Below are 26,982 nucleotides of genomic sequence, written 5' to 3'. Positions count from 1 at the left end.
TGCGCCCCACGCCCCCCTTGTACTTTAGGCTCCCAAGCAGGCTTGCAAAAAATTGGCTGCACGGACAATGGGCTAACCTAGGAACAGAGTGTCGATTCGCCATTCATCCATCTTCCACCTAACCCTAATCCAGTCCCTTTGGTCGGTTCGCGCGTCCTTCATTCACTCATTCCACGTCGACCTATCGTAGAAGACCTCTCACTGAATCTGACATTATACCTACGCGTTTGGCCAGTCATTTCCTGGCTCATTCCGCTAAACCCGGTCGGGGAACGAGCCGAGGGCGGCATGTGAAAATTTGATGTCCATTTTCACTCACTTCAAATTCTCCGATCGACTTCAAGTACCAGGTTGTTTGCTCCCTCACTTAGAACACTAGAGCAAGACGTCGGAATTGCACATTTCATCTCGGATATCCTCGGCCACGCCATGGCGTCTCACGCGCCGGCTCCCCAGAGCCCGAGTCTCCCGTGGCGCATGTCGTCGGCTATGGTTATGGGCATGACAGGCGTCATATCGCGCTCCTTGCTGTACGGGCTCAACTCGGTCGAGACCACAGGGTTCTCACGGTTCCTCGATATATTGAATAACCGTCAGGACCCTGAAACGCGACAGCGCGGACTTCTCACTGGTGCGAACGACCTACCCTTTGCTTGATGCTGAGGCTGGCGTGAGATGAAGGAGTGTGTGCCGTGCTGACTTGTCGTTACTCGTAGTCTCCAACCATGTTAGCGTGTGAGTGCCCCTGAATAGCAGCAACACACTCACAATGCAGGCCGAAACCTTGCGACCTGGGCTCATACCAATCTTTTTGTTTTCTCAGTGTCGATGATCCGCTCATTTGGGGCGTGCTACCCCTGAACCACTCTTTCAATCCATCCAACCTGAGGTGGACGCTAGGAGCTCACGACATTTGCTTCAGTAACAAGTGCGTCGTGACCCCTTCCCTCGCCGAGCAAATATTTATCTGTCTGCTCAGGTTTTTTGCGAACTTTTTCACATACGGCCAAGTGCTGCCCTGCCATCGGCTGAAGCATTCTGCTCATGGCGGTCTCTTCCAGCCATCATTAGCCCAAGCCATCCGGCTCCTCTCCAGCCAGCCTTTTTCCTCTGCGTCCTCTTCATCATCGCCGCCCCTCGAACACCATGACATTCCCGACCCCTTCACTGTCGGCGCCCTCACCTACACCACCAATGGCAGTGACTCCATCCCTGCGCCCTCGGTCTACACCCGTAACCGGCACAGCTGGGTGCACGTGTTCCCCGAGGGGCTAGTGCACCAACACCAGGCTCGTGACCTACGATACTTCAAATGGGGCGTGGCGCGGCTGATCCTCGAGGCTGAGCCTGCCCCAGACGTCCTGCCCATGTTTATCGACGGCACGCAGAATCTGATGCCCGAGGACCGCGGCTTCCCTCGCTTCCTGCCACGCTTCGGCAAGCGCATCCGCGTGGCCTTTGGCGAGGTGCTAGACTACGAGGCTACATTTGGCGACCTGCGGCGGCAGTGGGAGGGCCTAGTGCGCCGGTCCAACGAGGCTGCCGCTGCTGCCGCTGCTGCCGCCACTACCGCTACCGCTACAGCCCGTAACGATGTGAAGAGCAATGGGTCTTTGTTTGTAGGGTTATGGGCCAAGCAAGACACCACACCGGCGTCGGCGGCAACCACTTCGCCAGCGACAATACAACAACGGATAATGATGCTCGGTGAACTCCCAGACGATCTGAAGCACAGCAAGGAAGCACAGGAGATACGTATTGAAGTTGCCCGGCGCATGCGCGAAGCAGTGCTGAAGGTCCGAAAATCGCTCGGAGACTACCCAGACGCGGACCCGACGCTCGGCTCTGCTGACATCTGGAAGGTTGAAGACCAGGTCCCTGCCAAGAAATACAAGAGCAGAGTGGACGGGAGCGAGATTAACCAGAACTAATGGGCTGTCGGATAAAGGACATATGGTTGACCGCATGCGTCAACGTGGGAAAAAAACATTATATCATACCTATAGAGACTCTTGTATATATTTTTGTAGTTTGCTGTTTGGTAGAAGCCTTAGCCTCTGCTGTATTGGCCTTGAACGATCTCGGGATAAAAAAGGGGTTTCCTCTTTCAAACCTGTTTTATCGTGTGCTTATGGTTTGAACATACTGTACATTTTCGGGCCCAAACCACCTAATTAGTTAATATTCACACAGATAACTAATAGGAGTGTATGTCTGCTACAGACTACGAGAATTATTAATGGGTTTCAATACTGTACAATGTTTCTTATCATAGTTGTTGTAAAGGAGGGGTTTGGGTATACCATAGTATGAGCGACGGATAACCCCTCCCCTCTTTTATGTGCAGTACAATCCATACATTAGGTCAGCCCGCCATCGACCCTTGCTCATCTAGGACAACTTCTTCACAAACTTAAAGTCTCGAATGCTTCGATACGTAAAAACCTCGAACTATAAATCTCTGCCTCACTTTACGCATAATAGCTTGCAAAGACTCGCATACACCACATTGCTGCAATACAATCCACTCCACACCTCGCCACCTACATAGATATCCCAGCAGCCAACCCCGCCAGACTCGCAACACTCACCTCCCGCACCCTTCGTCATCCTCAAACCAGCACGATGAGCTCCGACTATGCAAGCATCCTGACACCGGCGGCGTGCTACGTCGACTTTTGCCTCGTGCCCGTGAGTTCCTCCACTGCCATGCCTTGAATTTCCCAGCCGGGCCATATCAGATCAGGCCAGGGATGGATAGATGCCATGACGAGAAACCATGCATGCGTGCATGCACGCACGCACCCTTTCTATCTCTAGATATGTATCAGAAAACATCACTGCGCCCACCTCACTCACCTAACCTCCCTCAACAACCCATCCCATCCCCGTGCCAAGCAGCAGCACGAATATACCGTCACTGACCGACACTTTACTCCGTCCCTCCTGATAAAAAGGTCGGAACCGGCAACGTCTCCGTCGCTAGCGAGGTTGCCCAGGTGCAGAAGCTGCTGCGGGCTAGTGGGCTGAAACACACGATGCACTCTGCGGGGACGACAGTCGGTTTGTTTCCCCCCCTCACCTTTCATGCCCGTCCCGTCCGTACCAAGCGGAAGTATATGTACATATGTATGTATTACTGACTCCAGGTCTGCAGAAGGGAGCTGGGACGATGTGATGCGAGTTGTCGGGCAAGCTCACGCTATAGTCCACCAAGGCGGCGTGCAGAGGGTGCAGACCTCGATGCGCGTGGGCACTCGGTACGTCATATCACGTTACTGCTTTCTCCAGTTCATTTGTTTACGTCGACGACGAAACGACATCTAATCTTGTGTAAAATGGAACTACGACGTGGGTGGTTGTTGTGCTTTACTAAATCCCCCCCTATTCAGAACCGACAAGACCCAGACAGCAGAGCAAAAGGTGAAGCGAGTCGAGGAGATCCTTGCACGCGATGAATAGTAGAGGTGGTAGTGGTCATCGATTATTCCAGTGTATACACACGCTGCAGCAAACCGCCCGATGCGCTTTTAAAGGCTGCCACAAACGGCAAGCTAAACACTCCATCCGCCATGAGACACTCCTACCTACTTTTGTACAGTACAAAGCACAAATTATATAGATATGAATCAAGTTAACCAACTTCAGCCGCTGAATACCGAGGCAGGGACTCTTATGGTCTAAGCCCTGGTCGTCTGCTTTTTCATCGACTTGCGCACTTCCTTCTCCCGCTCCTTCTCGAGATAACGCTTCTGGGCCTTGGCGTCGAGAGCGTTTAGTTCAGCGTCACGCTTGGCCTTCTTGGCCTTCTCGCGCTCCTGGAGACGCTCCTCGGCCTTCTCTTCCTCGCCTGCCTTTTGGATTTGACGGACGGCGTCCTCGCGAATGCTCTTGACCTTGCGCACGACCTCGGGTCGGAAGTGGGCAGACTTGGCGAGCAGATCCGAGATGCGGATGAAGGCCCGGAAAAGGGGAACAAGAAACTCGTAGTTGTTATTGGACGGGAGGCGGTACTTAAGGAACAGGCGCTTGCGCGGGGCCGTCTCGTCGATGCTGTTGCATATATTTTTGGTTAACTCTGGCAACCTGGGATAGGACGAGGTGTGAATTGAACTCACGTCTTGGGCTTCACAAGCGGCTGGTCCGAGACGATGAGATACTCAAAGAGGTCACCAGCGGCCTCGGCAGCCTTGACCAGCTCGGGAGTAAGCATGAGATCGGTAATCTCGGCGCTCTCGCTCATGACGGTCAACCAGGTGGGGAGTTTGGAGTTGTCCTTGGTGAATGTTAGGGAGACATCATAACGCTCGTCGCGGACCTTCTTCATTGACTCCTTGTGGACGAGGCCCCAGACGAAATTATCGAAGCTGCTCTTGTTCTCCTTGGCGCGCAGCTCGGCAGCACCAGGAATGCCGGGGACCGTAAGTGCCTCCTTGCCATCAAATGGGTAGAGGATCGCCTCGACAACATCCTGTGGTTGCTCAAAGGTATCGAAGAAGAAGCCCAGGCCCTGCTCGATAAGGGTCATGACCGGGTTGTACCTCTTGAGCAGCGTGAGCTTGACGTCCAGAAAGGCAACGTTGGCCCGACCAGTCGCATACGTGGCGAACTCGAAGAGGCTCTTCTCTCGAAGGGCGGCATCACCCAGCTGGGTGTTGTCGTCGGTAAGCGCCTGCAACAACTCGTCGCCCGCCTTGTCGGCAGACAGGGGCGACACGCCAGCGAAGCCGACCGAGGCAAACTCGTCGACCAGCACCGGCGAGTGGGCGCGGATCCACTTATTGGCCTTGGTGCGGTTCAGGCGCGCGCCGATGACATGGACGAGCAGTACCACGGTAATGGCGGCCAGAATGAGGCCCTCAACCTTGAACTCGTCCAGCGAGTGGCGCTCGTGAACATTGTACCACTTGGTGTAGGGCCGGAGCGTCTGCGCGGGCCCCAATCCAGCGAGGGTATGCGTGACAGGCGACACGTCTATCGGCGTCGGATCAGCCCCTTTTGCGAAGTCGCCAAAGTCTGCGACATGAGGCCAATTCGGTCAGCAGCTAGACGTCACGCAAACATGCCGGACAGCAGGCAAAGGGCAGTTCGAAGACGCAGTGCGTAATGTGCAAATGGCTCAGGGAGCTCTTCCTCGAGAACCGACTGTTGCTTCGCTGTCATGACGAGCAAAGAGTGGAGTCGTCTAGTCTCAACCGTCTCATTCCCACTGCCTTTGTCGTTTCTTTGGGGGGAAGGATGCGCGCGCGCGCGCGCACGGAATGGGAGGCTGCTTACCAGAGTCTGCAGCCTGGACGGTCGCCGGGCTCGGCGCGGGCTTGCCGCCTCCCCAGAGGTTGTTGAGCACGTTCGCCATGATGTCGCGGGTGCGTGCGAGGGTGCGTGGCGGAACCAGAAAGAGGACAAAGGCTGCGAAGCTGTTTCTTGTCTGCAAAAGGAAAATCGAAATTGGAGCATCACGTCAAACGTCCGTGCTCTGCAGAGGGCAGGGTGTCCCACATTTGATTAAATGCTGTGGATTCATCAACGCAGCCGGGTTCACGGGTCCTTCCCAGCAAAGCAGTGCGGTACACGTAAGTAGAGCACGGCGATCCAAGATTGCAAACAGTCAAAGTTTGAAATCTGCGAAAGTTAGTGAAGTTAGTATCATTGAATATGCCCAAGTTACGGCAACAGATGCCCTATACCTTGGAGGCTTGATCATGCCGGGGCCTATCCATATTGAAGGTACCAAGTACCTTTGCCTGGGCAATACTGGGGTATCGCCCAAGTCGTGCAACAGTCCTATCAGTTGTATTAGCGTTGGTATCATTTCCTGATGATATTTGAGCTCTATATATTTTCAATATTGTCAGTTTTGAGCAAGGTGGAATAGTTTGGAAATTCTTGAGCTTTGCAACTTGGGATAAGCTGGGGTACAGAGTACTTTGTACCAAAGCTCAGTAACGGTTGCCCCCAACAACCAGCCGAAACATCACGAGCGAATCAGAGGCAAGGATCTCAACCTCAGTTGAGACCTTTACGAACAAATAAAGTCTTCCTTTCAAAGCATTAGCTTGCAGGCGTATCAAATCGCATAAGACTAACAAAAAAACAAAAGATGCCGACCACAACGATGGTCCGTAAATATGGAAAGCCCGTCAAGAAGACCAGGGCAGAGCGACTCTTTGCCGAGCTGCCAAAGAGTCCAACCAAAAAAATGGACCTGCCCCGGGAGCCACAACCACAACCGGCATTGGAAAATATGCCAGATGTGACAGAAGGGGCGATGGCGGAAATAGCAGAAAAACTTCTCTTCGTCACTCTTGAAGAGAAGTCGCCCGTTGAAAGAGACCGAGACCCACCAGACGAAGTCGCTTCGCCACCACAGCAACCGGTACGCCAAGTGCATGATGAAGCTTACCTAGCGTCATATGAGTTGCAGCCGCCAGAGACAAATAGCCAACATATCGACGAAGAGGACGGAGTGGAAGAGAAAGAGGAGGAGGAGGAGGAAAACGACGAATCTCAAGCGCTGCAGATACTAACGTGGGCCGACGTCTGCCCCTTTGGCGACCGGATCGAGAAGATCGCCGAGGCATCGTACGCCGAGGTGTACAGGATCACCAACGAGAGGGGGACGAGCATCATCAAGGCCGTGCGGCTCGAGTCGCCCATCAAGCCACAGACCAAGACGCAGGAGAGGTCGGGCCTGGTGGACGAGGAGCCGCACTCCGAGGACGACCTGCGCGGCGAGCTGAGGATCTCGGAGTGGCTCGCCGACGTCCCCGGCTTCGTCGTCTACAAGGAGCGGTTTGTGGTGAGGGGGAAGGCCCCCAAGGCGCTGCTCGAGACGCACCAGGTCTTCCACCGCAAGCTCAAGAGAAAAGACCCAGACCGCCTCCAGTTCTACCCGTCGCCAAGCCGGTACCTGGACGACACGCGGTTTTTGGTCGTCGAGCTTGGGGACGCCGGCGTGGCGCTTGAAGACTTTGAGCTAGAGTCGGCCAGCCAGTTGTGGGACATTTTTCTACACACGGCTATTGCGCTAGCGAGGGCGGAGGATCTAATCAAGTTAGAGGTGAGTTGTCAGGAAATCTATACTTGACCCCAAAGTCATCTTCCAATGAGTTTGTGGGCAGAGGCTGACTAGGCAACTTCTCACCAGCACCGCGACTTGCATGAAGGGAACCTGTGCATCCGGCAAGCCAGACCTCGCAAGGCCAAAACGGACGACGGCGGCCAGTGCCAGTTCGGCTGCTCGGGGCTCGAAATCACCATCCTGGACTACGGCCTGTCACGCGCCCAGGACCCAGACTGCGGCCCCGGGCAGGCCGCCGAGTCGTCATCAGTGGCTTACGACCTGGAAAAGGACCTGGGAATCTTCACGAGCACGCACGCGCCGCAGTGCAAGGTGTACAGACAGATGCGGTCCTTTTTGCTGAAGGGGGACCGTGTGCACCTGGCCCCCAACCAGCACCACACGGCGTACGCGGCGGGCGTCGACGGCCGGCCGCTCAGCTGGGAGGGCCACCACCCGTACACCAACGTGCTGTGGCTGGCCTACATCTACCAGTACCTGGCGCGGCACTTCAAGGGGGACAAGCGGGAGCTGGCGCGGTTCAGGCGCGAGACCAAGCAGTTACTGGACCACCTCGACCCCGAGGCGCCACGCCACATCCTCTCGTTCCCCAGCGCCGCCGACGTGGTGCGGTTCGCCGCCGAGGCCGGCTGGATCACGCAGGACCAGTTGATGGGCACCGACAGGGACAGGAGTAGGCTAGAGGCGGCCGACGAGAGTCTGGACGACCTCGGGAGCGTGGCCGCCTTCAGCGAGAGCATCATCGAGGTCAGGGCGGCTGAGGCGGGTGCGGCGGACCATCTGCGGCGGTCGCCCCGCAAGTCCCAAATCACGCAGATGGCCGATGTGGCTAAGTGAGGGAGAGGGTAACGAGGGAGAAGGTGAGGGGGATGGGGGAAAGGGACTGGGGACGCCTAATTCGAGGACGGGGACAATAATTCATGGGCAACTGGCGGGGAAGACACGGCGGGGACTATAATTCATAAACAAAAACTGGCCGGGAAGACGCGGCATTGGTAGCCAAGATCCCAAGACTTCCTTGGCCCCAGGAGAAATCACCCCCTCGTGTGGTGTGTAAACATATATTTAGAAACGATACCACGAAACATGATGCCACGAAATATGGGGCAAGAAACAGCGGAAAGAGAGGGGTGGGGGGTGTTGCTTTGGATCGCAATTATTTCTGTCGCCCTAGCCTGGCCTGGATTTATTTTACCTGGTACTTGGTACCCGGCAAGTTGCCATTCACATCACAGGTTCACGTTTCTGGGGTGGCTGGTGAGTTTCCTTCCCTGCCATTGGGCTGGAATCATATGCAGGCGTCTTGATTATTATTATTACTTGGGGTCGGACGAGAACCTCGACGGCCTATGCGGGCTGCACCTCATGCGAGTCCAAGCAATGTGGTGGGCTGTTGCATTTTCGTCGCGTCCGGCTCTTTCCTTTTCGAGCATCGAGTGCCAAGAGACGGGCGCGTTTGGCGGTTTTCGGAAGATTACCGACCATCTACCTCGAACAAACTGAACCCAGCACCATTTAGATTTATCTGTTAGACAGCAATAGTAAAGATGACAGTTTTTACAGCTATTGATTAAACGTCACTAACAGCGGGTCAGAATGCTAGTGACTCAGTTGTTTCTGTCTCACGGAAGCTCCTTGGCTCCTTATCAGGTTGGTGGTGTACGGTACATACTGGCTATCAGGAGAGACGCCACTTCCACCGCGACGCCCGAAGCCTAACCCTTTGATGGTTTTCTACCGCCTCTGAGATTGCACGACGGTGGCGTCTCTCCTCGCCTCCTGATAGCCGTAGTGGGGTTAAAGTACCGGTGCAAGAAGAAGCAGAGGTGAACGAAGCCCAACCTTTAATGGTTTTATACCGCCTTTGAGATTTCACGACGGTCGTTCGCCTCTGCTTCTTCCTGCACCGGCACTCCAACCCGTGTCAGCGCTTCCGAAAGAATAGCTACGAGTTCGCCCCGGCCCATCAGAGTCGAGTACGTCGGCACCAAATCCCTCGAGTGGGTGCCCGTGCTGCCATCGTCGCCCGGCAGTGCCGAGCCCTCGAATGCTGCAGCTTCTACCCAGGCTCCGACACCAGACCTGCCGGATTCGCAGCGCTCGGGGTCACTGGCAGATAGCTTGGAATCGCAGTCGTCGTCGTCGTCGCAAGCGTCCCAGCTTCCCGAGACGGACGAGGAACTCAAGCAGCACTTCGCCCAGTACGTCCGAGATGAGTTTTCTAGCATCCGATCCGAGTACGCCCCCACCAGCGCTGCCAAGGTGGCAAAGGCAACGCAGGCAAAGCTGGCCTATTGTTTATTGGCTGTGCTCAACGACCCGACATCAAACGTTCGTCTATTGAACATGTCGGCTATGAAGGGCGAGGTGGAGAAGGTAGGCGGCTCGTCGGCCTTTGCGGACTATCTCAAGCTCGTATATAAGTTATATAAACCCCAAATCCAGTATATACTCGATACTTGGACGAATGAGGCGGCGAGGGACGAGAAGAAGGCCTTGAAACGCAAGAGGTTGGACACGTCTGGACACACTACGCCGACGGTCGAGGATCTTCCCACCGGAGACACCGGAGACAGGGCCGGTCGTTCCAACGCAGACAAGATCGCCCAGGCCAAAGTGTCAAAGTGGTACGACGGAAGCTGTGTTCTCTCTGGCGCTACACTGGTCGACGGAGCACATATTATAGACGTGAGGGCCTCGGGGATGAATGCCCTCTATTTCTGGGAGATGCTACGTATGTTTTGGCCTCTTAAGAGTACCTATAAGCTCGATATTAAAGGCCAGGAGGTACGGAACATCCTCCCCCTCAACCCGGGCGTCCATAAATTCTGGGATCGGCATAGATTCGCGGTCCGTCCCGTCGAGCACCCGATAGACCCCGAGCACAGGATCTACTTACAGGTGGTGTAGCTCAAGGATCCAGACAAGTTTAATGGCCTTATCAAAGGTGACTGGGACCATCACGGATCCGGCACCATCGTGGACTTCCGGCGTGGGAGCGACGACGGGCGCGTGTTCCCGCGCCTCGAGCATGGCGACGTCTACGAGCTATCTACAGCCGATCCAGTCAGGTGCCCGCTGCCTAGTATCCGATTTCTGGAGATTCGCTACGCCGTCCAGAAGATCATTGCGGGTCTGATGACCACCGGCGCGCTCAAGGATATCTTTAGTGGCGAGCCGCCCGAGGACGGGCTGGGCCCTGCCCGCCACGAGGAACCCTTAGCCGGCGATTGGGAGGTCCTCCTTGAAGCGGCCGTGGAAGCCGAAGTCCTGACCAGGGACGCGGCGGGGCGGTGGGCCAGATCGTTTCAGGACGCGGCCTACGATAAGGCCGTACGAGAAGCCAGGCTTTTTGCCATGTTTCTTACCGAGGAAGAGGAACTGGCTTCGTCAGAGCAAGAGGCGGGTGGAATGGGATGGGGTAAATAGGGTCCGCCTCCTCCAGATATCGGCCAGCACGATCTCCTTCTACGCGAAGACTGTACCATTCTACCCTCCCGGCCCGCTACGGGGAGACACGGGGGATATATGCCGCAAGCCGCACTCGGCGTGGGTAGCATGTAACGGCTGAGCCCCGCCAATAGCTTTGTTCACATAGAACCTGTCCCCAATTCGGTCCTTCAAGTTCTCATTGAAGTATTTGCTACTACCACCAAGATCTACGTCGTCTTGGTTCTCTTGTGAACGGTGGCCCCGAGTAAGAGAGTAGATTAGCATACGTTAGAGTTAATAAATATACATATACTAGTACGACCGTGACCAGTCGTCTTCTACGTGCCGGTCGAGTGCTTGATTAACTTTTAAGATCGTCTGACTAGACAGAAAAAAGATCCCGAAACCCCCGGCCCTCCCTGAAGTCCCTGATACCCCCGAATCAGGCCGCCAGATAATGGATATGAGCAAGGGGGCTAGTCCAGGCACAAGAATGAAGTTCAGAAAGGCCGCCCGAGCAGTTAACGGGCTTCAGGCCGAGTTAGTTTGGAAGCTAAAGAAAAGGAGGAAAATTCCGAGCCCGAGTAAACGGTTCATAACTTTGGCTACCATACTACTGGGTGGCGAGGCTCCCGTAGAGCCGTAAGAAGAAGAGGTGGATGAAGAAGACGATGAGGATGACGCTATAGATAACGATATTCCACCTGTAAGAATGACCAGATCAGGGCGTACAACCAGGGTGCCGGTACGATATAGGGATTGAGCGACTAATTAGCTGGGTGGGTGGTATAGCGGTAAAGAGGCCCACAACATAATAACTACAACCAGTATCAAGGCGAGCCTCGGAGCAAAAGTCCAGAGTTCCATGGCTAGTGAGGTGAAAAGCAAAGAAAAGGCACTGCAATTTAGCTCTTGCCATTGGGCTTTCACTTGGGGTGGGAATGCTAGAGATGCAGCGGTGAAAAGGCACCACAACACAACAACCACCAAGCAGTACCAAGGCGAGCCTCAGAGCAAGAGTACAGAGTCCCATAGCCAGGGAGGCCAAAAGTAAAGAAAAAGCACTGCAATCCCTGCTGGCTACCTCGGCAACTCAGCTCTTGCCATTGGACTTCCGACTTGGGGTGGGAAAGCTGGAGATACAGCGGCGAAAAGGCACCACAACACAACACAACAACCAGCCTCACGGAAAAGTATAGAGTTCCATAGCAGGGAGGTCAAAGGCAAAGGAAAGGCACCGCACTTCCTGGCTCTTAAATCGGCAATTCTGGCCCTGAAAGTACAGTTTTTCATAGTACGGAGTTTGCCGTTGGGACCCTGGAAATTACCGATTTTTACAGGCCCACATGGTCAAGTTCAACGCCCAGACAGCGTAAAATTACCGGCCCACATGGTCAAGTTCAACGCCTGGGCAGCGCAAAACTACCGATTTTCCGCCTCACAGCTACTACGACGAAAGAATGCCAGGAGTGGTTTGTAGGCCGTCGTAAGGCGGCCTCATTCCTCCCCATATCGCTAAGCGACCCTGTAATCCCTCTAGAATGCCCTCGGCTCCATTGAGGACGCCTACCCTAACGACTTCCGTCTTTAGGAATGCCAGGTCGAAGAAGAAGAGCTCAACTAGTAGGGATTCCTTCAAATCCTCAACAACAAGGCCGCCAAAGAGAAGCGATCCGCCTATTTCATCCAGCTACCGAAGCTGTCACCGACAAACCCCTCGACAACCCCTCGACAACCCCTCGAAACCCCTCGAAACCCCCTCCAGCGTACCGAACATACAGAAGGCAAGGAAGAGAGGTGATAACAAGGTATGATGTGGCTCAAGGCCAAGGGGAGTCCCTCCGCGAGCGCCACACTGCTGCACACAACTCCAACAGCCTCGGCGGCGCCGAGCTCTCGAGCCTGTTGTTCGGAGGGGAGCTTCTATGCCGGCCCGTTGCCGGCATGTAGCGCCCACCCCAAGTCGGAAGTCCAATGGCAAGGGCTGAATTATCCGCCTCTTTCGTCCAGCTACCGAAGCCATCACCGACAAACCCCTTGACAACCCCCTCCAGCGCACCGAACACAGAAGGCAGGGAAGAGAGGTGGTAACAAGGTACAATGTGGCTCAAGGCCAAGGGGAGTCCCTCGGCGAGCGCAGCACTGCTGCAGCACAGCTCCAACAGCCTCGGCGGCGCCGAGACCTCGAGCCTGTTTGTTGTTCGGGGGGGAGCTTCTATGCCGGCCCGTTGCTGGCACGTAGCGCCCACCCCAAGTCGGAAGTCCAATGGCTAGAGCTGAATTGCCGAGGTAGCCAGCAGGGATTGCAGTGCCTTTCCTTTGCTTTTGGCCTCCCTGGCTATGGAACTCTGACTTTTGCTCTGTGAGGCTCGCCTTGGTACTGCTTGATGGTTGTTGTGTTGTAGTGCCTTTCCACCGCTGCATCTCTAGCATTCCCACCCCAAGTGAAAGTCCAATGGCAAGAGCTGAATTGCCGAGGTAGCCAGCAGGAATTGCAGTGCCTTTCCTTTGCTTTTGGCCTCCCTGGCTATGGAACTCTGACTTTTGCTCTGTGAGGCTCGCCTTGGTACTGCTTGGTTGTTGTGTTGTGGTCGTGGTGTTTTGGGCCTTTTCACCGCTGCATTTGTCGCATTCCCACCAAGTCGGAAGTCCAATGGCAAGAGCTAAATTGCAGTGCCTTTTCTTTGCTTTTCACCTCACTGGCTATGGAACTCTGTACTTTTTCTCCGAGGCTCGCCTTGGTACTGGTTGTGGTTGTTGTGTTGTGGGCCTCTTTACCCCTGTACCATCCCCCCTCTACTACATAGTAGACGAGCAGTCAGAGCAGTGCGATCTAACTTCGGCACGCTGGCCGCATTGGTCTCGCAGCTGTGTGCACGCATTCTTTATGGCTCATGCTGCCGGCTACGGGATTTACGTTCGGTAGTGAGCCTGCGTAGCAATGGGTATTAAGGGGCACGGGGGTACGGGTATGGAGAGAGCCGCTCTGCACAACAAAAGCCGCCCTTCGCCTCGATATCGCGCACCGCACCGTAACGCAACATCACTCTATTAACCCAGTGGGGATTATCGACTGCGTGCCTTGGAGTACAGCAAGATTCCATTCAAGATTCCAATGTCATCTGGAAGGGTGGTGGATCCACAGCCCGTCGAGAGCGTATTCTTTGGAATCAAGGTTTGCCAGGGCAAGAATCACATCATTTTGAGTGCGGAAAATAGCCCGTGGCCCGCACGGCTGCCTACCTTATACTAGGTAGGTCTTTGATAGGCAAGGTGATGGCACCCACCTCTTTGCCGCCGTCAACCGTGTCTCCTCTGCCTGCTTGGGTAAGTACCTACATTCGGCCTCCCGCATCGGTCAGCATGCCTGCCTCACTACCGCCAGCTAGCCAACCATCAACCGATGAAAACTAATCCGCAGTTTGGCTCGCAGATTGATCCCCGGCCCACGTCATATGTGTTTTTCCTCTTCAACTGAGGTGCCAGGAATTGTGTTGACTCTTCCTATCTCCGAAGGGTGTGAATCAGGTAATATTGCTAGGCAATAATAAGTCGAGTGTTTCCCCAGAACCAAAGAACATCAACTTTTGGAAAGGGAACTTTGGACACCGTGTCTGTGTAACAATACTGCCACTGCTTATTGTGAAGTTGTGTCCCCATTCTAATTTCTGTCGGCGGTCCAGCGCTGTGGAATCAGTCGCCAGCTTACAAACCCATGTCTACTCGGATCATCTGAGCACGCTGTGCGCTGCCATGCACATCCGGGCAACAAGAAAATAGAGATCAAAGCCTCTCCGTCCGCTTCTGAGGCTGGTTGGCTGGACTGGAGCCGCAAATTTCTCACCGCCGATCTCTACCCGAGACTTTGACAAGGGTTAACCGCGCGACGCGAGAGCTTGGGCGGAACCCATTACGCCCCTTCGGCATCGAAAGGTACCTTGGCTTGGCTTTTGTCTTGTCTTGGACACCTACTACATGTCCAAGTTGGGAGGTCAGGGTCTATAGGCAAGCCATATACGACGCACGACTACACCACCACAACACAACATCAGCAGCTAGGTGCACAAGTCCCGGGCAGTCCGGTATGACCGAATTATTGTCTTACGTGCTGTCTCTACCTACACCCAGCACGTCTTCTGTCTTGGACATATTACTCTATAAGTAATATCGCATGGGGGAAACCGGGTCGGTGAGCAACGCCCCCAATGTGGGTCTGATATCTCGGGGATCCGATTCGGTGGCTCACCTACTAAGATGGTGGCAGCGGCTCGGGCGTGACGGCCTTGCAGACCCAAGGCAAGACGACGAGGACCTGTCGCCATCGCCCCCCACCCCAGAATCCGGAAGCCGACAGTTGGCCGTCGCCTCAGTCTGCTCGCGGTTTGCCATAGTGCCATGATATGATGCCAGGGTGCCAGGCATTGACAATCTGTCACTAGCAGTGTATACAGTGCAATCTGCCTCCACCGTCCCAACTCTTTCCAAGCCTCCCCGCTGCCCAAGGTACCAGCTACTCCGCTGCTCTTCACCTCCCGGGATATCTATCTATGTCTGAGGCCTATAATGATGGCCCCAGTCAAGTCCATATCTGGTATACATCCACAGTTCTGCCTCGGGTCATCCGGCTGCCGTGTATATAAGTACAGCTTGTTCGGCCTGCACCCTCTGCCTCCTTTCACTCGTCTCGGACCGTAGCCATTGCATTACTACTGCCTTCGTTCCCAAAGTGATATAATGCACACCGTAAAGGCTTTACTCTGCTGTGGTAGTCTGCTAGGCTTGTCCCTGGCAGCTTGCCCCTATGCTGACCCGGCTGCACTACTCAAAGAGAAGCGTGCGGATACCGATGCCCCTTCACCGGGTCTCGGCCAGTTCAAGGTGGATGATGGCAAGGGGTTCTTGACCTCGGACGTTGGGGGCCCCATCGAAGACCAAAACAGTCTGAAGGCTGGCATCCGAGGCCCGACCCTGCTCGAGGATTTCATCTTCAGGCAGAAAATACAGCATTTCGACCATGAACGGGCAAGTGAATCTCGGCTCACGCTCTAATAGGAAATGTAAGCTGGCCGGCCAGACACTAATAATCTCCCCTCGCCAGGTTCCCGAGAGAGCTGTCCACGCCCGCGGTGCAGGGGCACACGGAACCTTCACCAGCTATGGAGACTTCAGCAACCTCACAGCCGCGTCTTTTCTGAGCGCTGCCAGCAAGAAGACACCCGTCTTCGTCCGCTTCTCCACCGTCGCCGGCTCAAGGGGAAGCGCAGACACTGCGAGAGATGTCCACGGCTTTGCGACAAGATTGTAAGCCCACACTGCTTTTACAAGCTCGAGCAAGCCCATGCTGACAGCTATTTAGCTACACCGACGAGGGTAACTTTGGTACGCGCCACCAATCTCTCCTATCTAGCTCGAAAATGCGACCAGACTAACAGTGACAAGATATCGTGGGAAACAATATCCCAGTTTTCTTCATCCAGGATGCTATCCGATTCCCGGATCTGATTCACTCAGTCAAGCCCAGCCCCGACAGCGAGATTCCACAAGCAGCTACCGCACATGACTCTGCCTGGGATTTCTTCAGCCAGCAACCCAGCACGCTGCATACCCTGATGTGGGCCATGGCCGGGTATGGAATTCCGCGAAGCTATCGTCACATGGTAAGCGCCCGGCTTCCCCTTTCACCCCCCCCCCCCCCAAAGGACAACCAGTTAAAATGCGCGTGACAGGATGGATTCGGCGTTCACACATTCCGCTTCGTAAAAGATGACGGCCCTACCAAGCTCATCAAGTGGCACTTCAAGACGCTGCAAGGAAAGGCGAGTCTCGTCTGGGAGGAAGCCCAAGTTCTCGCCGGAAAGAATGCCGACTTCCACCGGCAAGATCTGTTTGATGCCATTGCATCCGGCAACGGACCTTCGTGGGAGCTTGCCGTGCAAGTGGTCGACGAAGAAAAGGCCCTCGCCTTTGGTTTCGATCTTCTAGACCCTACGAAGCTCATCCCCGAGGAGCTCGCCCCTCTCCAGAAGCTGGGAATCATGACCCTGGATACGAACCCGACCAACTACTTTGCCGAAACCGAACAGGTCATGTTTCAGCCCGGCCACATTGTTCGAGGCATCGACTTCACCGAGGACCCTTTGCTACAGGGGCGGGTCTTCTCATACCTGGACACACAGCTCAATCGCCACGGAGGCCCTAATTTCGAGCAGCTACCAATTAACATGCCCAAGGCTGCCATTCACAATAACAACCGTGATGGAGCAGGGCAGAACTTCATCCACACCAACAAGTTCCCATACAGCCCGAATACGCTGAACAATGGCTTCCCTGCCCAGGCCAACCAGACCACCGGCCGCGGTTTCTTTACGGCGCCTAACCGCCCTGCCACGGGTAACTTGGTTCGGGCCCTCTCGCCGACCTTTGACGACCACTGGACTCAGCCTCGGCTGTTTCTCAATTCTTTGACCTCGGTCGAGCAGCAGTTCATCGTTAATGCCATCCGGTTTGAGACCAGCCACCTGCAGTCGGAAACTGTCAAGCAAAACGTGCTCGCCCAGCTCAACCGTGTCAGCAACGACGTGGCCAAGCGCGTCGCCGTTGCCCTGGGCCTCCCGGCGCCGGCGCCCGACCCGACCTTCTACCACAACAACGTGACCGCGGGCCTCTCGATTTTCAACTCGACGTTGCCCAAGATCGCTACGCTGCAGGTGGGCGTGCTCGCCAGCACCAACTCGTCGTCATCGCTCGAGCAGGCCGCCGCGCTCAAGGAGCGCCTCGCCAAGGAGGGCGTCGTGGTCACGGTGGTCGGCGAGGTCCAGGGTAACGGCATCGACCAGACGTACTCGGCGGCCGACGCCTCGGTGTTCGACAGCGTCGTGGTCGCCGCCGGCGCCGAGGGCCTCTTCGACCCCAAGACGGCCGCCTCACCGCTGTACCCGACGGGCCGCCCCGGCCAGATCCTTGTCGACGGCTTCCGCTGGGGCAAGCCCGTCGGCGCCCTCGGCTCGGCCTCGGCCGCGCTCGACTCGACCGGCATCCCTTCGTCTGACGCTCCGGGCGTCTTCACCGGCTCTGATGTCGAGGCCTTTGTGACGGATTTGGAGGGCGGGTTGTCTCAGTTCAAGGTGGGTGCAAATGCGCGATGTGGCAATTCTTATTGTTTTTGTGTTTTGCTGCCAGATATCCATCCGTTCGCTTCGGGGGCTTCACAGTATGCTGACTTAAAGACTTACCAACAGTTCACCGATCGTTTCCCCCTTGACTTTTGAGTTATGAGAGAATGACATGCGGCCTGTATTTCTGACGAGACATGAGAGACAATATTTTGGACAGAATGTTTTCTGTGACGCAAGGTTTATAGTGTCCTTCAGGGCTGGGGAGAATCTTCCCCTTTTATACTGTAATTATCTGATTCTTTTACTTGCTAATAACTGATTGATTTATTCTTCTGTTCCCAACACGGCCTATTCTACCCTCTCTGCTACTACCCTCCCGATCTATCTGCCCCTCATTTTCCTGTTGGTTGTATTCCGGCCCCCCCTTCCCCCATATGCATGCATGCATGCAGAGATTTATGTCATGATACATATGCAACCCCTTAGGAGAGAGTTAAAGAGGAAGATGGATGTTTCGAAACCGCCCCCGCGTTTATTTGTTTTGTTTTGTGGCGGGTGGTTTTTGGGGGCGGCATTTACCATTTTTTTTTCCCAAACGCGGTCCGTAATCGCAAAATGACAATGACACACTTTGTTGACCAGAGAGAGAGAAAAAAAGGAGACGAGAAATCGAAAGGATAAAGTCTGCACGACATACCTGCATCGCAGGACACGGCCATCACGTGGGGGGTCGCATATCCGGCCGCTAATATTATCTAGGCTGGGTTATGGGCAAAAAATCAGGGCAGGTCATCCTCGCAGTCGCTGGATGACGCTATTTGCTACATACATACCTTACCGGCCTGGTCATAGGGTGGTTGGTATTCATGCATACAAAGGTATAATATGTAGGTACGTAGGTAGGCAAGGGACGGATCATGCGTGCATGTATGTACGTACATGTTCCTTTTGGGTAGCTATACGGCTTCGGATGGCATGTGGTATACCTTAACACGAGATAGCATGTAAGGTGTATACATGATGCAAGAGCGCATGTGCTTCCTGACATTGCTTCGAACTAAGCATGGGAAGTCAACGGACAAGATAAATATCAAATCAACCTTCTCACAAACCCGCCTCCTGTCGCTGGCAAGGTATTGTGCACAAGACCTTTTCTGGGCGGACAGATCAAGGAGGGATATGGTCGGAATATTCAAGGCGAATGCAGGCGTTCAGGTTGCCCACAAAAAGCGGTTGGGTTGACGTGGCATTCCGTTGTCTTGGCTGGGTTCGGTTAGGTTTCCTTTCTCGAGGTTGGCTGGCTGCCCCCTAGAAGCAAGCCGCACTTACATAGTAAAACGCGGTTCTTTCCGAGCCGGGGGAGTAGGGGCATTTGCCCCAGCGGGGCGCGCTGAGGGTGCTGGCTGCCGCAGGCGCCCGTGTGGGGCGAAATGGTAGACTGTCAGCCCCGCGTGGGGAAGAGCCGGAGGCTTTTCGCGACAGCAAAGAGTTCGCCGCCCCTCGGAGTCCTCCGCCTTCCGAAGACATTACCGTTTTATAAGTTGGTCAAAGGACCCCATTTCATCCAACCCCAAATATGCTGCGTTTGCGTTTGGTGTAGAGCAGGAGCTTGATTCATTTGATGGGATAGCGTGGTCAGGGTTAGGGTTAAACATGCCAATCCGCCCCGGACGCCGGGTTCTGACACGTTCTTCTTATCAGTGGATATAGTGCGGCAGCCAAGTTAGGGCCGCTGAGAGCGCCGTTCGCCCCGATAAGCCCCGTTATGACAGTTTCGAATTCAGCCAGCGCCTTATCTGGCCGCCAACAGGCCTCCCTTGTGACCCCATCATGACAACTCAGGACCGGCACACTCCGTCCACGCGCCGCGCTGTATCCCACCACTCGTGACTCCCGACCCCCGAACTCCCGCCCTGCGAATTATGTAAAGCATGACAGAAAGGCTGCCTAGCTACCTCGACGCCGCCAGCGGCTTTCTGAAAAGAAGGCGATAAGTATCGCCATCGTCCCGGCGCTACGGGTCACTGTGGAAGTAACAGCGGTTGTGTCGGCTGGTCGTGGGTGGCCCATTTGCGTTCCCCTAGTATCGCTGTCGCTCTTTACCGCCGCAGGGCTCCGTCTGCCCACGTCCTCGAGGCATTAAGTTGTCGCAAATACCGCAGAAGCTATAAAGCTCCCGGGGACGCCTCTCCTGCGTATTTCGTGTCGCTTCTTTGTTTTGTCATCCCAACTTTCGAACCCACGTCGTCCCATATCGCCCGACCGCAATGGATCGCATAAAATCCATCTTCGCGCCGGCCAAGGCTACCGAGGAGGAGTACGAGCCTCTTACAGACGACTCGGGAACCCTCGAGGGGTCCGTGTATGACGAGGATGAAGAGGAGTCGTTCTCATGGCTTGAGTACTCCATATTTGCTGTGATTGGCGTTGCAATGCTTTGGGCTTGGTATGTACAGTCCTGAGCATATAATTAGCTCCACTACTTGTCTATACCTGGCCAGGCACTTGCTTACCCACGGCGTTGTTGTTCCACTACAGGAACATGTTCCTAGCCGCGGCACCATACTTCCAAACCCGCTTCGAGTCGGACGAGTTCCTGATGCAGACGTCGCAGTCGGCCATCATCTCGGTGTCGACGATTAGCAACCTCGTTGCCATGTACATATTGACCAACATCCAGTCCTCGGCAAACTATGCCTTCCGGATCAACACGGCCCTGTTCTTGAACGTGGGCATCTTCGGTCTCCTGGCCGTCTCGACGTCGTACTTCGTCGATATTTCGCCGTCGTCCTACCTAGCGTTCCTGCTCGTCATGGTCGGCCTGAGCGCCTTGGCTTGCGGGCTGATGCAGAACGGCGCCTTCGCCTACGCGGCGAGCTTCGGCCGCCCCGAATACACGCAGGCCATCATGGCGGGGCAGGGTGTGGCGGGTATCCTCCCACCGCTGGCCCAGATGCTATCTTTCCTGGCCGTCCCGCCCCCTACTGTAGATCCCGAAGCGAGCCCCGGAGGTTCCCCCCCAGCCGAGGCCGGCAAGGCCGCGTTCATCTACTTCATGGCGGCCGTGCTCGTGTCTGCCGCGGCCATCTTTGCCTTTGTTCCGCTCACGCGGCGGCACGACCGGCTCATCGAGCGGCGCATGGCCCAGCAGCTCGCCGAATCGGTCACTAGCATCGAGGAGGCGGAGCGCGCGGCCCGGCGCTTCGTCAGCATCCCCACCCTGTTCCGGAAGCTCCACTGGGTTGCGGCGTCCGTGTTCATGTGCTTCGTTGTCACCATGTTCTTTCCCGTCTTCACGGCCAAGATCCTGTCCGTGCGCGATGGCGGCGGCGAGGCCGACACTACGCCTCCGCGCCTGTTCGCCCCGGGCGCCTTCATCCCGCTGGGGTTCTTCTTCTGGAACCTCGGCGACCTACTCGGCCGCATGTCGACCATCCTGCCCTTCTCGCTGCGCCACCGCCCCAGCGCCCTCTTCGCCATCAGCATCGCCCGCGTCTTGTTCCTGCCCCTATACCTGCTGTGCAACATCCGCGGGCGCGGCGCCGTCGTGAACAGCGACCTCTTTTACCTGCTGCTCGTTGAGCTGCCCTTTGGCTTGACCAACGGCTGGCTCGCGTCTAACGCCATGATGGCGGCGGGCGAGTGGGTCGCCGACAGCGAGCGCGAAGCCGCCGGCAGTTTTATGGGCATGTGTCTGGTTGCCGGTCTGACGGTGGGCAGCTTGTTGAGCTTCACCGTTGCCGGGATATGAAGTTGCAGAACAGTGAAAGAGGGCATGTTGCATTGGTAAGGGAGTACGGATATTTTTGCCTCGGCGTTTGACAAGGATACAGAATGTATCTCTTTTTTTGCGGGGGATCATGTTTACATTCTCTTTTTTGCTAGAATTGCTTTTTTCATATTGAGAGGGTCTTTTCTGAAAGACGAATAGCTTAAAGATGATACCAAGATAGAGGTTGCGATTGGATATACCACCTGCTTGCTCGCTGCATTTGGTGTTTTTCCCCCCTCGATTTACATTTCTCTTCCTATTTTTATATGGGAGGTACTCTGTGATTAGTCGTCTTTCGTAACCTTGGTCCCAGATCGCTCGACCTGGCAGTTCGTCACCTGCCGCGGCTCCTCGGTTCCGTCATAGTAGCCCCCGTCAATCAGCTGCCGCTCCGTCTCCTGCCAATATCCCATCTTGGCCTCGCCGTTCTTCTTGTCCAGGTCCGCTATCTTGGCCTCGACCCGCCCGTCCTCGTCCTCGCCCTCCCCCGATACCCGCACGAAGCACGTGCAGTCCCGCAGCGTCATGGCCAGCTGGAGCTCACCGTTGGGGGCTGAGGCGCCTAGTGGCCCGCATCTGTCGTTGGCGAGCTGCGCGTCGCGCAGTCGCGCGAGCAGCGAGTTCGTCGCTAGCCACGTCTTTAGCCGGCTGTGGTGCTGCTGGTGCTGCTGGCCGTGGGGACTAGCCCCGGTGATAAGCTGGTCTACTAAGCGGTCGAGAGCTTCGTTGCTGCTGGTGCTGCTAGTACAGGCGAGGAAGTCGAGCGGGCATAAAATAAGGGGTGTTGTTTCGTGAGTACTGCTGCTGCTGCTCGTGCCAGTAGTTGTTATTGTGGTGGGGGGTCCAGCTGTGCTGGTCTGCTGCTTCTTCTTCCTGTGGAAGTGGTTGCGCCGGTATGCCTCCCGAGCGCAGTTGCGGCAACGCGTCGCCGACACGGGCGCGTTGGGCGATTGGCTCAGCCACTTGGGCTTGAATTCTACGATCAAGTCGCTGTGGCTTTTCTTGCGCATGTCCTCGACCAGCATGCCGTACTCGGCCGCGGCGACCTGGCTGCCCTGGAAGTCGCCGCGGCGGCCGTCCTCGTCTGTCCGCAACGCGGCATTCAGCCGCGCTGCGACGAGCCCGCCGCCGGCACCGCCGAGCCGGACAAGGCGCTGCTGCACCAGGTCCCGAGGCTCAAAGAGGGGCTGCACGGCCGTCTCCCAGTACGCCTGCAGCTCGTCGTGCTTGTACGCCTGCGTCCCGGCCTTGGGCACGCGTAGGAGGTGGCCTAAGGGTCGTCTTGTCAGAATTTGGCTTGTGTAATCGAGTTGCAAGTGGGCCAACCTTTGAGTATATCTTCGCTTGGGTCGTTGGCATTGCTATCCCCGTCCGTGTGGACCGGGATGATATCAAAGACCAGGTTGGCGGCGCCCTCGCCGACAAACTTGAAGTGATAGCCACCCCAGGCCGCCAGCAAGACAGACAAGTCCGGTATGGCGTCGCTTGCGCTTGTTGGTTCTGTTGTGGAATCAGGCAACATTTTCGGTTTTTTTTCCCTATCCCTCTTGTAGTAACAAATTATCGTGTGCTGATGAACACGACAGACTCATCTCTCGTTGGAGACCTCGCATCGTGTGCAGCTAAGTCCAAGGCGCCACTTTCTTAGCCCGTCCGGCGCCCACATGCCTGTCCGCCCGGCGCTTCTGATAGCTGCATAGTCGGCCAAGATCATCTATGGATTAAACGGGGCAGGTGGCAAACTGTATATCTTAATCCTAAGCACCCCCTGGGATGGTTGTGAGAGTTAAAATGTGTTTTGTTTGGCGGGCTGCAAGTGTTCAAGCCATGATAGTTGTGGAAGAATACCTCGTACGATACGGAATACTTGGTTACGGTATACAGGTTACGGAGATGGTCCAGTTATCCGTGTCCCATCAGGCCGGTACGTACCAGTGTGGAGGGTTAATAAACTCCCCTGACGGATTGGAGGAGCCGGCCTTGTGCTTAATAAGTGCCGTTCCTTCTGTTCGCTCCGAACGGCCGTTACAAGCACCCCGAAAGATGCCCGGCCATTACGCCGCGAGGTGATATAAACAAAGTCTCTTAGTCTGAACAGGCTTCTACTATGTTCTGAAAGTATAGACTTTGTTCGGCTTAGAGCTAGACAGGTTGGCCAACTACCTATAGGTTGGCAGGCAAGTATTTCACCTGACACGCTTGACCCTGTGACACTGCTTGTAGGTTCTGGCAAAGCCTCCAAGACACGAACAAGACACCCGTCTTGGGGTCATATCCTCTGTTAGTCACAAGCGTCAAGCAACATGATCTTCCGGACTCCCGCCCATCCCCGAGGAAAGTCTTGGCTTTGGCAGCTTTAGCGACAACAACTTCAACTAGTTGTAGATGATCCTCCAAACCTCCACCAAGATAGTGGTTGATCGCAGCTTTCATTACCCTTTTCAGGGCCTTTATGTCATTCACCCAACTTCCCCTCACTGCAGCTCTTGGACCGTAAAGAATCTGGATTGAAGTCAAAGTCTGTCTTGATGGCCGCTACTTCGTTCTGGCGCCCTCGCTGAGCCGACTTTTAAGTAAAAATAATAATATTAAAACCCTACTTTAAGCTGCCTTGGTCGATGTAAAGTCGAAAATGACCTTTATCGCTCGGCGCAGACCGGATTGCGCAGGCCATTTGATGCGTCAATAAACAACTGCCTAATAAAACGGTCCGGTCGGGCGGGCGGGCGAAAGCGCGACTTATCACGGGCCTAAAAAGTCAGCCCACACCCCCACGAGCGCCGTAGCCACACAAACGGTGCGGCGCAGACGCGAAAAATTTCCATCGCCCGCCAGACAAACTGCCCCCGACCTGCCACCAGTCGTCAGATAGCGTCATCTGCGTGCATCTCCGACCAACAACACGCCACACCTCGAATTCCCTTCGCACACGACCATTTTGCTTCGACACATTCGCTTCACCATTGACGCCGCGTGCCTGCAACCCGAGCAGCCATACTCGACACTTTCCGCCAATATCGCTCTCCCTCTCGCGGCGTCGGGCTTATCAGCGCCCACCCCCTTTGCGACTGCGATGCCTGTCTTGACCTAAAGCCAATTCAACATGGCCTTCAACTTCAACTGGTCGCCGCTCACGGCCGACGAACGTTTCTACGAGCGAGCGCGCGACCTCCTCACGACGGCACTGAATAAGTCGCCCAAGCCGCCCATCATCGTCGATGACATCTTCGTGACCGAATTCAACCTGGGCTCCGTACCTCCCGACCTAGAGATACTGGAGATTGGCGACCTTGCAGAGGACAGGTTCCGCGGCATATTCAAAATGTGCTATTCTGGCGACGCATTCCTGACGCTGAAGACGAGAGTACAAGTAGGTTTGGGTTTCCATTGTCACTTGTGCATGCCGTCGATTGGGATTCATTCCCCGAGACTCGGCTTTCATGGCGTGCATCGAACGGTCTTGATGGGGCTGCGCATCATGTTCACTGCACTGCATCCCATTCACTCTACACGGCTCGATGGCGAACTCAGACATAGCAAGCACTTTGCAGATATCGCTCTGTGCAACATCTCGGAAGACTATTTTCTATCACGGACACCAGGGAACAGTTGATAGCAAGTGCCTCAAGCCCAAGATGGAAGGGGCAAAATATCCCGAGATATCCCGCTCAGCAAAGGAGCGTCCCCGCAAAGCTGCTCGACACATGCGAGCATCAAAAACCGAAGCCCTCACTCCTGCACAGCTCGCCCCCTTTCATCGGTGCTTCTGGAAGCAAAAGAAAACCCCACTGCAGCTCTTGGCGCATTGCTTTACCAGATTGTCTGCAATTACCGGGCAGGGATTCGCGTCCGCACCCGCACTTCTCCACACGCTAGATGCCCCTTGTCGTCTCGTCTCGTCTCGTCCTATAGCTTGGCTAATATATCAACAACTGTAGGCAAACCCCCTGAACACTTACCTGTCTGCCAAACCGAGCTTCACGTCCCCACAGCCGCTCGCTGCTGCGTCAAGTCTCACAATTCCGCTTCAGATCACGTTATCTGAGATCAAGTTGTCGGCCTTCATCATCATCGTCTTCTCCAAGCAAAAGGGGCTCACTCTCGTCTTTCGAAATGACCCTCTCGAGTCGCTCAAGGTCTCGTCGACCTTCGACTCGATTCAGTTTGTCCGTGATTATCTGCAGCGGACTATCGAAGTGAAATTGCGTGACCTGATGATGGATGAGCTCCCTGCCATCATTCACCGCCTCTCTCTACAACTATGGTGTCCAGATCAGGTTCTCAAGGAGGGCGACGAGTCGAAAGAAGAGAGCGACCCAGTTCAGAACCCGCTTGGCAGCCCGCCCTTGGATGCTATTGATGCAAGCGGGCATTTGCTCGACCCCACCGAGATATCATCCTTGTCGCTTGATGGTGGTCCAGGGACTCAGTCACTATTTTCGCAGAAGAGCATCATCCAACTGGCATCCTTAAACGGGTCTAATCACACTTCATGTCTGTTTACCCGCGAGCTTCACAATTCTATGCTGAGGGCCTGGGCTGGCCCATCCGACCGGGTTGATGCGTCCCCCACGCCTCCTTTGGCCACGCCAAGCTTGTCGAGGCCACCCTCGTACTATGGAAGTACTCACACGTACACGTTCTCGGACCTCGGCAGCCAAGATACCGGCCTGCTTTCGTCGCGACCTTCTTTAGTTAACCTGAGCCATGCCACGGCTGGATTGTCGCTGGGATCTGGACGACACCATAAGGCGGGCAGGAAAAAGAAGACCCGCGTCGTTAACCTGCGTCGCAAGACAGGAAGCGAAGTTAGCAGTGAAGCTGGGGAGGCTGTTTCGGATTCGACTTCGGTTCAGGGCCCAATATCAGAACCAGCCATGCCCACTTCGCTTCTGGAGGTACCAGAAGAAGGCGAGATGGTAGTGCTAGCAGGATCCGGGCCGTCCAGGGTACGTTTCTGTGGGCCATCCGATATTGCGCAACCGACTCCGATGCAATCAGCAGATACTCCTATCGTATCGCCTAATTCTCGAGATGTGCCAATTACATCTCAGTTGCCACTCCGGTTGCCTCAAGACTCCGGGGACCACGGCAAGGCTGTGGAGACCAGAGAGCCAATTCTGGTTGATAGCAAGTCTCAACGATCTCGGGGCGGACCGCAGTCTGACACTTCATCGGTCATTCTGGAGCAGGCTTGGATAATGAAGATGGCGGGAGAGATTGCCCGTCGTGTCTATGACGAGAAGAACCGCAACCCTGCTTTTTGGGAGGACCGCGACGACACCCCTCCTCCGGCCTACGAGGCGAGGTGATTCCGGTCTATCCATGTCACATCCGACACCCACACTGGTACATACCATCTTTACATATGGGATTTCATTTGATTGATTTTTCCTTTTTTTTGGGCAGCGATCAGGGTTGGTTATCCTCCCGGGCGTTTGGAGCGAAACTGTGGTAATTTCTTTTTTCCGAGTCATTACATACCACTAATTGTCTTGGTTGCTTCTACTCGCGGTTCGGAAATGGTTGGCTGGGAGGCTGCGGATCTCAATACATTTAAAAGGTGGTTTTGGAGTCGGTGG

At 55.3% G+C, this 26,982-nt stretch overlaps 9 protein-coding genes across 9 annotated transcripts; 7 read left to right on the top strand and 2 right to left on the bottom strand.

Annotated features, from left to right (window-relative positions):
• Window positions 1-72: 72 nt before the first annotated feature.
• On the top strand, window positions 73-2,281 carry B0T26DRAFT_702817 (uncharacterized protein). Its single transcript, XM_060441644.1, has 4 exons — window positions 73-631; window positions 717-735; window positions 824-928; window positions 980-2,281. The coding sequence occupies exons 1-4, from the start codon at window positions 430-432 to the stop codon at window positions 1,929-1,931; spliced, it is 1,278 nt and encodes a 425-aa protein (XP_060298395.1). The 5' UTR covers window positions 73-429; the 3' UTR covers window positions 1,932-2,281.
• A 344-nt stretch (window positions 2,282-2,625) lies between these two features.
• On the top strand, window positions 2,626-3,462 carry B0T26DRAFT_739695 (YkoF-like protein; the record flags this gene model as incomplete). The annotated part of the gene is made up of 4 exons (XM_060443746.1): window positions 2,626-2,691; window positions 2,958-3,063; window positions 3,158-3,260; window positions 3,393-3,462. 4 exons carry the CDS (start codon window positions 2,626-2,628, stop codon window positions 3,460-3,462), a joined length of 345 nt encoding a protein of 114 aa, XP_060298394.1.
• Window positions 3,463-3,680: 218 nt separating this feature from the next.
• Window positions 3,681-5,356, bottom strand: B0T26DRAFT_739694 (uncharacterized protein; the record flags this gene model as incomplete). The annotated part of the gene is made up of 3 exons (XM_060443745.1): window positions 3,681-4,053; window positions 4,119-5,016; window positions 5,278-5,356. 3 exons carry the CDS (start codon window positions 5,354-5,356, stop codon window positions 3,681-3,683), a joined length of 1,350 nt encoding a protein of 449 aa, XP_060298393.1.
• A 744-nt stretch (window positions 5,357-6,100) lies between these two features.
• Window positions 6,101-7,918, top strand: B0T26DRAFT_642310 (uncharacterized protein; the record flags this gene model as incomplete). The annotated part of the gene is made up of 3 exons (XM_060437429.1): window positions 6,101-6,253; window positions 6,314-7,060; window positions 7,148-7,918. 3 exons carry the CDS (start codon window positions 6,101-6,103, stop codon window positions 7,916-7,918), a joined length of 1,671 nt encoding a protein of 556 aa, XP_060298392.1.
• A 1,311-nt stretch (window positions 7,919-9,229) lies between these two features.
• B0T26DRAFT_702787 (uncharacterized protein) lies at window positions 9,230-10,086 on the top strand. The gene has a single exon (XM_060441643.1). It carries the CDS (start codon window positions 9,428-9,430, stop codon window positions 9,989-9,991), a length of 564 nt encoding a protein of 187 aa, XP_060298391.1. The 5' UTR covers window positions 9,230-9,427; the 3' UTR covers window positions 9,992-10,086.
• Window positions 10,087-15,188: 5,102 nt separating this feature from the next.
• B0T26DRAFT_220166 (catalase) lies at window positions 15,189-17,926 on the top strand. Its single transcript, XM_060433843.1, has 6 exons — window positions 15,189-15,535; window positions 15,612-15,814; window positions 15,870-15,892; window positions 15,953-16,170; window positions 16,240-17,637; window positions 17,752-17,926. The coding sequence occupies exons 1-6, from the start codon at window positions 15,248-15,250 to the stop codon at window positions 17,779-17,781; spliced, it is 2,160 nt and encodes a 719-aa protein (XP_060298390.1). The 5' UTR covers window positions 15,189-15,247; the 3' UTR covers window positions 17,782-17,926.
• Window positions 17,927-19,525: 1,599 nt separating this feature from the next.
• B0T26DRAFT_220204 (nucleoside transporter-domain-containing protein) lies at window positions 19,526-21,532 on the top strand. Its single transcript, XM_060433844.1, has 2 exons — window positions 19,526-20,074; window positions 20,167-21,532. The coding sequence occupies exons 1-2, from the start codon at window positions 19,896-19,898 to the stop codon at window positions 21,377-21,379; spliced, it is 1,392 nt and encodes a 463-aa protein (XP_060298389.1). The 5' UTR covers window positions 19,526-19,895; the 3' UTR covers window positions 21,380-21,532.
• Window positions 21,533-21,684: 152 nt separating this feature from the next.
• On the bottom strand, window positions 21,685-22,922 carry B0T26DRAFT_749857 (inositol-pentakisphosphate 2-kinase; the record flags this gene model as incomplete). The annotated part of the gene is made up of 2 exons (XM_060445159.1): window positions 21,685-22,670; window positions 22,727-22,922. The coding sequence occupies 2 exons, from the start codon at window positions 22,920-22,922 to the stop codon at window positions 21,685-21,687; spliced, it is 1,182 nt and encodes a 393-aa protein (XP_060298388.1).
• Window positions 22,923-24,503: 1,581 nt separating this feature from the next.
• On the top strand, window positions 24,504-26,712 carry B0T26DRAFT_749856 (uncharacterized protein; the record flags this gene model as incomplete). The annotated part of the gene is made up of 3 exons (XM_060445158.1): window positions 24,504-24,770; window positions 25,339-26,349; window positions 26,455-26,712. The coding sequence occupies 3 exons, from the start codon at window positions 24,504-24,506 to the stop codon at window positions 26,710-26,712; spliced, it is 1,536 nt and encodes a 511-aa protein (XP_060298387.1).
• Between the last annotated feature and the right edge of the window lie 270 nt (window positions 26,713-26,982).

The sequence above is a fragment of the Lasiosphaeria miniovina genome (genome assembly GCF_030549165.1).
Source record: "Lasiosphaeria miniovina strain SMH2392-1A chromosome Unknown B0T26scaffold_3, whole genome shotgun sequence".
Classification (NCBI taxonomy): domain Eukaryota; kingdom Fungi; phylum Ascomycota; class Sordariomycetes; order Sordariales; family Lasiosphaeriaceae; genus Lasiosphaeria; species Lasiosphaeria miniovina.
Note: the sequence above shows the minus strand (reverse complement) of the source record. Positions and strands in the feature narration are given on the sequence as shown.